The sequence below is a fragment of the Gouania willdenowi genome, chromosome 2 (genome assembly GCF_900634775.1).
Source record: "Gouania willdenowi chromosome 2, fGouWil2.1, whole genome shotgun sequence".
Lineage (NCBI taxonomy): Eukaryota > Metazoa > Chordata > Actinopteri > Blenniiformes > Gobiesocidae > Gouania > Gouania willdenowi.
The window spans coordinates 1,743,186-1,754,157 of record NC_041045.1 but is presented as its reverse complement, the minus strand read 5'-3'; the positions used below and the strand labels follow the sequence as shown (position 1 = coordinate 1,754,157).

At 38.6% G+C, this 10,972-nt stretch overlaps 1 protein-coding gene across 2 annotated transcripts in view; it reads right to left on the bottom strand.

Annotated features, from left to right (window-relative positions):
* zranb3 (zinc finger, RAN-binding domain containing 3) overlaps positions 1 to 10,972 on the bottom strand; it is a 64,892-nt gene that overhangs the window by 1,104 nt on the left and 52,816 nt on the right. The window contains exons 20-23 of one of the 2 annotated variants that reach the window (XM_028464925.1): positions 10,735 to 10,893; positions 9,476 to 9,668; positions 8,102 to 8,233; positions 7,702 to 7,817 (exon numbers count right to left, since the gene is read on the bottom strand). In XM_028464925.1, the coding sequence (XP_028320726.1) occupies positions 7,713 to 7,817; positions 8,102 to 8,233; positions 9,476 to 9,668; positions 10,735 to 10,893 (589 nt within the window). In that variant the 3' untranslated portion in view covers positions 7,702 to 7,712. Of the gene's footprint in view, positions 1 to 7,701; positions 7,818 to 8,101; positions 8,234 to 9,475; positions 9,669 to 10,734; positions 10,894 to 10,972 lie in introns of those variants that run through there. The other variant, XR_003675377.1, reaches the window with a different exon arrangement.

Below are 10,972 nucleotides of genomic sequence, written 5' to 3'. Positions count from 1 at the left end.
ACACACACGCACACACGCACACACACACCATAACACAATATAAACACATCAAAACGATTCAACAATGGAGGAAAAATCAGTTCAATTGTGACTGAAACAAAAAAAACAACACAGAAACACTGAGTGGATCAAATCCTTAAAGAGAACTTGAGACTAATGATCATTAATCAATGATCAATAATGGGCATGATTGGCAAAAAAAGATCCTGAAATGTGTTGAAAAGAGGTTAAAATAGTGGGTCAATATATGTGACATTAGATGTAAAAGTGGTGGAAAAGGTTTATAAGTGCTGAACATGTCTGGAAAGTGGAAAAAATGTGCAGAAAAGGTATTAAAATGTCATGTGAAAGTGTCAGAAATGGGAGAAATGTAGCAAAAATACATTAAAAGGAGCAAAAATATGGCAAGAAAAAGTGATGAAAATAGGTTAAAATATGGTGAGTTTGGTGTAGCTTCAGAAAAATGATTAAAAAATAAGCAAAAATGGGCTCAAACGTTCAGAAAACATTCTTAGTTTCTCATTAGAAAAGCACAACGATGACACACACACACACACACACACTTTAAATTAGCGTGTTGAAGCTCAGCTGGAGGAAACTTTCATCAAGCCTAAAATCTATTTATTTACGATGGCTCCCCGTTAGGCTCCGCCCCCTCCCCTCGTCCTAAATATAAAGCAATGGTTTCCACAGCAGGAGGTGAACAGATACATTCACACACTGTGTGGTTGGTCTGAGCTGGTTAATGTGTTCTCTACTCTCTCACTGCCTCTGTTTGCATGTTTAATCAGCGATGGATCAATAATATTGATCACATTTAGAACCAATAACTTAAAAAACAGACTCATTTACACTTTAAAAACACAATCTAATCTTAAAATCCTCCAACTGTGTTTGCTTCTGTTCCTAATGATGATAAAGTGATTAAAGGACATCTGTGTGGTTTCTCTCCATGTGTGGGAATGTTTTACTGCATTAGCGTCAAACTCATTAATGTTCAATACGACACAGTTTGACCTGAAAAATACATATTTTTGTTTGGGGAAAAAGGCAGGAACTCAAACTGAATCGGGAATGTGAATAAACTGATGAAAAATCCTTGACTTTGAAACTAATTTGTCAGAATTCTCTGGGTTAATTTAAGAGGTTTTTAAAAAATAACTGTGATTTAATATTACTGTAGATAATGGAGTACTAATTTGTTCAATAATTTACAAAAAGTCCTGTTTTTTTCTGTATATTTTTTACTTCCTTCCTGTGGGACGGAATACATGGTCTGGTGGGCCAAACTTGGCCCACGGACCTTGAGTTTGACACATTATCAGATTAAATTTGATTAGTTTTAATTTATTTTATTTCCTTTCAGCTGATGTTTCCAGTGTTTTACAGACATTAGTAGTCGATACAGATATATATATATACACATATAAACTTTCCATATTTTAACTTTTCACTTTTTTTGCCATATTTTTGCTCCTTTTAATGCATTTTTGCTACATTTCTCCCATTTCACATATGTTGACCTATTGTTGATACTTTTAAACCCTTTTCACCATATTTCAGAATTGTTTTTGCCAATTTAACCACATTCACTATTAGTCATTTAAAGACACAAAGGTGTGTCTTTGTCTCTGGAGGACCTGTGTGTGTGTGTGTGTGTGTGTGTGTGTGTGTGTGTGTGTGTGTGTGTGTGTGTGTGTGTGTGTGTGTGTGTGTGTGTGTGAATGAATTGAAATGAGAACTATAAAGAGTGAATCCTAAAATAGACCAGCACACAGTGTAGAGTCGGGGTCCAGGCAGGAGAAAGCCACAGTGGGCGACCCTTTCATACACGCCGCACTCACAGACGCACATGATTGAGGTTAAAAATGGAACGTTGAGCTAAACTGCCCTCCAACAAGTTCTTTTCACCAGCTTTAAAAGACGTCTTTTCATCTGTGGAAGCATTGATCAGCCGTCGCTCACAGATTGATTGCAGACGTGCATTGAGTGGAGCCGCAGGATGTAATGGAACCGCTGGCTATTGAGGCTCCATTAGGAAATCACTTAAAGTGAAGGTAGATTCTGCATAAAACCCAATCAGTGGAGAAGTGTCAGAAATGGGAGAAATGCAGCAAAAACACATTAAAAGTAGCAAAAATATGGCAAGAAAAAATTATGAAAATAAGTTAAAATATGGAAAGTTTGGTGTAGTTGCAGAATTTTTTTTTAAAAAAAAGCAAAAATGGGCTAAAATTGTTCAGAAAATATTCTTAGTTTCTTGAAGGCATCTGGCGACCCCCTCCCACTGTCTCATGACCCCAAGGTGGAGAACCCCTGTGTTAGAGAGAGGGGGCGGGGCCTCCTTCTCTCACTGCGTGTCAGCACTAACATGTGTGGACCATCATTACTGAGCGTGTGTGGGAACCTTTGTTCACCTCTAGAACAAAAGAACCTCTACACCAGCCTAATGAGATCAGAGGACCACCCTGAGGCCCCGCCCACCGAGGGCCATCCCTGCCATCGCTCTGAGGGTTAGGGTGCCCGCTGACCTGCCCACTTTGTATAACTTCTAAACGTTAAGCTTCACACTTCGCGACCAATTTAACATTTAGATTTACATTAGTCATTTAGATGAACATTTACATTTAACATTTACAATTTATATTTAACATTTAGATTAAGTTTTACATTTAGATTTACATTTATCATTTGGAATAACTTTTACATTTAGATTTACATTTAACATTTAGAGTAAACATTTGTCATTTAGATGAACTTTTACATTTATATTTACATTTAACATTTACATTTTATATTTAACATTTATATTTACATTTGTCATTTAGATGAACTTTTACATTTATATTTACATTTAACATTAACATTTTATATTTAACATTTAGATTAACTTTTAATCTACACTTATTGAGATTAACTTTTACATTTAGATTAACTTTTAATCTACACTTATTGAGATTAACTTTTACATTTAGATTAACTTTTACATTTAGATTTACATTGATCATTTAGATTAACTTTTACATTTAGATTTTGAAATAAAATTAGCTACATTTGAGGAAAGTGGAAACTCATGCTAAGCTAATTATCGCTCTGTCAGTGACGTGCACTGCTCTACGTGCACTAACCTACGTGGACTGAACTAGCGTTGGCGTCGGCTGTGTTTGGACATGTTTCCTCCCACTCTCCTGCTCTTCATATTTTTATATTTAGTTGTTCCAGTTCCTCCATCCCAGTGAGCGTGGGCTGGTGCTAAGTAACACACGCACGCACCCACATGCACTATAATTATGCTCAGGTTCTTTTACAATGATGGAGAGGAAAGAGCGAGGCGTTCAGGTACACCTGGTACAAGAAAGAACGGCTTTTATTAAATGCGCAAGAAGTCTGTGTGTGTGTTTGTGTTAAAGGTCTCAGACACACACACACACACACACACACACACACACAGCGTCCTCCATTGATGTGAAGAACCTCAGTGTGTGTGTGTGTGTGTGTTTGGTCATTCAGGAGACTGACTGGACTAAAGAGAACGACTCACTTTCTCAACGTGTTTTGCTAGATATGTTTATATGTTTACGTAACACACACACTATCTGCTCCTCATCTCTACACAAACTCACTGTGTGTTGTGAGAAAAAGGTTAGGAGGATCTTTAAAAAGCCTGAAGGTCCAACAAATGTTCAATAATTAGGAATGTGATGCAAAATTAAAAAAACTGTGATAAAAAATTCAAAGGTGCACAAAATAAAATCAAGTAGAAAAGTTTAAAGAATGCAAAGGGAACATTTGACAACAAAAATGCACAGAATAACTCCAGAAACACACAAATGACAGAAAAACACAACGTAAAAACAAAAATGACTGCAACAACCCAAAACAACATTAAAATTACATTTAATGACACAAAAATACACAAAAACAACTATAATACACAAAATGACTCAAAAAGACAACAAAAACATGCAAAAATGACATAAAAATACACACAAATGACCAAAACCCACAACACAAAAAAACACACAAAGAAAGGTTCAACAAAGTGTCAATATTTGATTAAAGTGGACAAAAAAAAGGAACAATTAGTTTAAACTGGCAAATAATGGGCATAACGAATGGTGAATGTTGTTAAATTGGCAAAAATAAGAATGAAATATGGTGAAAAAAGGTTAAAAGTGAATAATGGGTCAACATTAGTGACATTAGGTGGAAAAGTGGTGCAAAGGGTTTATAAGTGCTGAAAATATCTTGAAAGTAGAAAAAATGTGCAGAAAAGACTGGACTGTAATGGAAAAGTGTCAGAAATGAGAGTAATGTTGCAAAAATGCATTAAAAGGAGCAAAAATATGGCAAGAAAAAGTGTTTAAAACAGATATATGGTATATATATATACAGTATATATATATATATATATATATGTACTGTATATAGTTTGGTGTAGTTGCAGAAAAAACGTGAAAAAAAAATGAGCTCAAATTGTTTAAAAAATATTCTTAATTTGTTGAAGGGATCTAGGGACCCCCTCCCAGTGACGAGTGGCCCCAAATCGGGTCCTGACCCCAAGGTTGAAAATATTCAATTTAAAGTAGGAGCTGCTTCTTCACTAAGGGATCGTATTGAAAAATGTTCTTCTCCTCATCCATGGTCTCTGACTTTTTAATTTAACGCCATCGTTTCCGCTACACGTTTGCTAGGCTAATTCATAATAATAATAATAATAATAATAATAATAATAAAAATGGCTCGTATTTATATAGCACCTTTTTCAAGGAGACTCAAAGCACGTTACAGAAACCATTATTCATTCACACCAGTCACTCACATTAGTCATAACGGTGGTGGTAAGCTACAATGTAGCCACAGTCGCCCTGGGGCAGACTGACAGAAGCGTGGCTGCCATTTGGCGACTACGGCCCATCTGACCACCACCAACATTCATGCACAATTCAAACCCATTCATACGAAGCAATGTGGGTAAATTTAGCCTTGCCCAAGGACACAATGACCTGACTGATTGGACGACCCACTCTACCACTGAGCCACAGTCGCCCTCTTCGTTGCTACGATGCTGCTTTGCTACATTGCTACAATGCTGCGTTGCTACATTGCTGTGTTGCTACGATGCTGCGTTGCTACATTGCTGTGTTGCTACAATGCTGCGTTGCTACATTGCTGTGTTGCTACGATGCTGCGTTGCTACATTGCTGCATTGCTACGATGCTGCGTTGCAACATTGCTGTGTTGCAACATTGCTACAATGCTACGTTGCTGCATTGCTACGATGCTGCGCTGCTACAATGCTACGTTGCGAAGATGCTGTGTTGCTGCATTGCTGCGTCGTTACGATGCTGTGTTATGATGCAGCATTACTGCATTGCTACAATGCTGCGATGATGCAATGCGGCATTGCTACATTGCTATGTTGCTGCATTGCTACGTTGCTACGGTACTGCGTTGCTGTGATGCTACGATGCTGCGTTGTTACGATGCTACGTTGCTACGATGCTGCATTGCTGTGTTGCTACCTATCTTCGTTGCTGTATTGCATTGCAGGAGAAATAAAAACACTGGGTCTTTATTGCTCCATCACCTGCAGCTCTGTGGCGTTTCCTCAGGGTGGATCTAAGGCTTCTTACCCAGAATGCACCTGTGGGATGGAGCAGAGACAGCTCCGCCTCATTATGGCACACACACACACACACACACACACACACACACACACACACACACACACACACACACACACACACACACACACACACACACACACACACACACACACACACACACACACACACACACACACACACACACACACACACACACACACTAACGGAGAGTAAAACAGATCAGAGTCATTGGTCGCTGACAGACTGACACCAACCTGTCGTTCATGAATCTGAGCTCTAGTGGGTTTAGACAGGAGGAGGAAGAGGAGGAGGAAGAGGAAGAGGAAGAGGAGGAAGAGGAGGTGATGGTTATTAAAGTGAGACCTGGAGTCGCCGCGGGGGGAAATAGACACTAAGTTTAACTCTCCTCCTCCTCTGATTGGACGGGAGAAGTTTAGGCTGCCACAAAATGTAAAAACTTCCCCCGATGATGATGATGATGATGAAGGTGGTGATGATGATGATGATGAAGGTGATGATGATGGTGACAATAATAGTGATGATGGTGAAATGTGCTGAGGAAGGTGTTTCAGAGGTGATGATGAGACGTATGACACGTCTGTCATTGTCTAACAACTCACAGCAGAATTTTTAAGGATTTCAGCAATATTTTTAATACAATTTCACTATGTTTTAACACATTATAATCATATCATCTTAATATAATTGTATAATATAAATATAAATTATTTTTTATTCATTTAAAAAAAAAAAATCAATAAAATAAGTTATTACTTCATAAAACGTATTATTCATTTGTTTTTAAATGTATTCAATTAAATGTAATATTCAATTTATTTATTTATAAAAAAACTACATTAATACTTTTTAAAAATTAAGAAAAAATTACATTACTACTTTTAAAAATATATTTATTTAATTTTAATATTCAACATTTTTTTAAAGAAAATAATCCAATGGAAATTACATTATTACTTTTTAATCATTATTTATTTATTTGATTTTCTTTAAAAAAAACTATTTTACTTTTCAATTTTTTAATATTTAGAAAATGTGTTCCTTCTATTTGATATAATATCCTGCTGTATTAATTCTACTTTATGTAATATTCTATTTCTATTTATTTGTAAATGAGCTGGTGCTGAGGAACGCCACATCCACGTGTGTCTGACTTCATTGTGTAAAAACTCTCACAGGAATAAACTCAATATCCCTCGACACGGCTGAACCTGGAGCCTTGTTTCCATGGCAACCACGCTCTAAACATAGCCCCGCCGACTGACTTTAGCTCCTCGCCACAGATCAGCCAGCGAACGCTGAGCGCTGAGGATGAGGATGAGGAAGAAGAAGAGGAAGAGGACAATAACGTTCCTGACTCCAGGCGATGAAACCATGTTCCAGTTGTCAGAGCGAGCGGTGCCAGGTGTGTATTTACAGTCCGAGGATGAAAATACACACACACACACACACACCTGCTCGTCCTTAATCACACACACCTCCTCCTCCTCCTCCTCCTCGCCTTTTCTTTATTTTATACAGAGTCGGCGAAATCCTAAAATAACAGAATCTGCGTCTGGGAACAAGAACGTCATAAATCACGGGTGGTTTGTTGACGGCGTGGGGAGCACTGGGGGCGTAGGGGGCGCTATGAGGGATTAACATCAGCTGCTGAAATGAGGCTGAATGTTGAATTTATTACAGCAGAGACGATATAAATCTAAACTTTACCCACGTGTGGAACACAGTGAGGTTTATATCAATAACACCAACGTTTGATGCTTTCACTGCACCTGGATTTATCCCTAATCTGATCTAATCTGATTTGATCCGATCTGATCTAATCTGATTTGATCCGATCTGATCTAATCTAATCTCATTTGATCTAATATAATCCTGTCTGATGTAATCTGATTTTATCTGATTTGATTTGATCTAATCTAATCTAATGTTATCTGATGTAATCTGATCGAATCTGATGTAATCTGGTCTGATCCAATCTCATTTGATCTAATATTATCTGATCTAATCTCGTCTGAACCTTTAATCCAGGATGTGTTTAATCTCCACTAACCTGCTGAGTCATCACTTCCTGATGAAGAACGTGCTGATGTCTGATGAAGAGGAGGAGCTCTTCCTCGTCATCTTCTTCCTCTGGAGGCTGCGCTCTGTGGCCTGCTGAGACGTCCTCTGGAGATCATTATTACACATTTCTATAATATTTAGAATTACATCATAACTTTTAAAAATATATATATGTATGTATTTTTTTTAAATTCAATTTATGTGAGTACATTTTAAAATGTAAAAAAGTAATTTTAAATGTATTTATTGATTTAAATGTAAATGGATCCTTATGTTTCTGTGTTGATGGTTTTTGTTTGGACGTCGAGTCCCATCTATTGACATGTGATGTCATTACTGTCTATGATCAATGAGTTTGATCATATATGATCAGTATTATTGGAACTCACTGCTCTGTGGCACACGCTGCACAGAGTCTGAAGGTTCTCCATAGAACACTGTCCTCCTCCTCCATACACAGGAACCATGTGGTCCACCTGCCAGAAGTCCCCCTCCACTGGAGATCTGATCATCTCATTCAGCTGCACGCACACACACAGGTTAGGGTTTTAAAATATGTATACATTGTTAAAGTTCATGTCTTCTGTTTTTCCTGTATTATTACTTTCAATTGAATTTGTAAAGAGAACAAACTTGTCAACAAATCCAGATACAGGTTGTCATTTTTTGCCAATTTTCAAATACATATTTGCCTTGTGAATCTTATATTTAGCTTCATATTAACAGAACCTTTCATTCAATAGATATACAGAGAAAGAGCAGAAGAGAAAGAGCAGAAGAAGAAGAGTGGAGATGCAATGATGGGAAAAAGGAGAGATGAAAACAGATCATGTGTGTGTGTATTAGTGTGTGTGTGGCAGACGCACACACACACTAATACACACTATGGGTTGATGAGCTCAAGGCTTATACTCAGTTTGTTTCGTCTAAAGCTCAAAGCTCAACGCATGACATCGATCGCTGCTGTGTGTGTGCGTGTTAGTGTGTGTGTGTGTGTGTGTGCGCGTATTAGTGTGTATGTGTGTGTGTGCGTAGCAGGATGCTATTCAACCAAATCAAAGAGGCTTTACTGGTGGACGTTTGGCACTGGGAGAGAAGAAGAAAAATCAATGGGTCCAGCAATGCATTTATACTGGGAGTACAGTGTGTGTGTGTGTGTGTGTGTGTGTGTATGTGTGTGTGTGTGTGTGTGTGTGTGTGGGAGCACAGGGGGCATTTATTTCCTCTCCCACGCACACAGAAGATATAAGGCTGGACCACATCACTCTCTGGGTTAATGGTCAACTATTACCCTTATTTAGTGTAAAATTACCCTTATTTAGTGTAAAATTACCCTTATTTAGCGTAAAATTACCCTTATTTAGAGTGAAATCAAACTTATTTAGCATCACGTTCCTGCAGCTCTCTGGAGGAATGAAAATGAAGGCATCAGGTGTTTGTTTTAATCAAATCTTTACAATGTTTTGTGTACGTTTGGATTCAAAATGAATGGATCCACGAGTCCTGATCAACAGCCAATCAGGAGAGTTTGTTCTATGTGTGTCACAGATTCTCCTCAATCACAGGTATAAACCAGGGGTGTTTTAGTTCAGTTTGGTCATAAGTGTTCCACAGATTTTATGCTGTAAAACAAGTAATTTCAACATTATTGTTCTTAGTTTACACTAAAATTGACCCAACTGAATGCTCTAAAGGGCCGGATTTGGCCCCCGGGCCTTGAGTTTAACACGTGGTATAAACAGAGGCAGTGAGCACATCCTCACCTGTTTGAGTGACAGCTGTGCGAGCCACGAGTTCTCCAGCAGCTCCTTCCTCTGAGTGGGCGGGGCATCTCGTACCTGTAGGAACAGCTGGTGAGCGTTGAGGCCACAGTGCTGACAGACGCCGTTCTCCGCCTCCAGCACACGAGAACGCATGTAGCTGTGACTGGAACGCAGCTGGAACTCTTCCTGACATCTATGCAGCACCAACACCAGCGCGGGAAAAAACAGAGTCAGCTAAAACATTAGCATTTACTGAAGAAAATACACGTGAGGATGCAGGTGGTGGCCCGCGTTGCACTGTATTAGCTTAGCATTAGCTAGAATTAACACTAACCTATCATTAGCATAACAATAGCATTAACCTAGCCTTAGCATTAACCTTACAATATCATTAGCCTAGCATTAACACTAACTTAGCATTAGCTAAGCACTAACCTAGCATTAACATTAACCGAGCAAAATACATTAGCCTAGCATTAGCACTAACCTAGCAATAGCACGACCCTAGCATTCATATTAACCTAGCAAAATACCTTAGCCTAGCACTAGCAATAACCTAGCATTAACATTAATCTCGCAAAATACATTAGCCTAGCATTAGCACTAACCTAGCATTAACATTAACCTAGCAAAATACACTAGCCTAGCATTAGCACTAACCTAGCATGAACATTAACTTAGCAAAATACACTAGCCTAGCATTAGCACTAACCTAGCATTAATTCAACAATAGCATTAACCTAGCATTAGCTAAGCACTAACCTGGCATTAACATTATCCTAGCAAAATACCTTAGCCTAGCATTAGCATTAACATCAGGCTAACAATAACCTGGCATTAGCACGATCCTAATATTAGCACTAACCTAACATTATCATTAACCTATCATTAGCTCAGCATTAACATTAGCATCAATCTAACACTAGCCTGACATCAATACTAGCCTAGTATCAACACTAGCCAATTAGCCTGAGCTTAGCATTAGCACTAGCTTAGCATTAACACTAATCTAGTATTAACACTAATCTAGTATTAACAGTAACCTAGTATTAACTGTAGCCTAGCATTAGCCCTAGGTTAGCATTAGCACTAGCCTAGCATTAACCAAACCAATTAACCCTCTGTGAAATAATGCATGAGATACTCAGATTCAGATTCAGATTCAGAATACTGTAATCTGAATAGATATGATGAAAATCCTCAGTAATGAGACGTACAGGTGAGCTGCTGCTGCTGCTAATGTGTGTGTGAGGTCGTACTTGTGGCTGCAGAACGCGGTGTCCCAGGCCCCGCCCTCTGCAGGGCAGGTGTCTGAAGCTCCGCCCCCTGTAGGGCAGGCCTGCTGACAGCTCAGACACAGTGGGAGGCCGAGGCTGTCCACAGCCTGCAGGTACCCCTCCCCCGATGACGTCTGCTTCCTGTACAAACACAGCAGTGACAGGTCGGCTACAAAACTCAAAGTTTTAAAGTTTTTAGACGTTTTTTTTTTGTATAAAC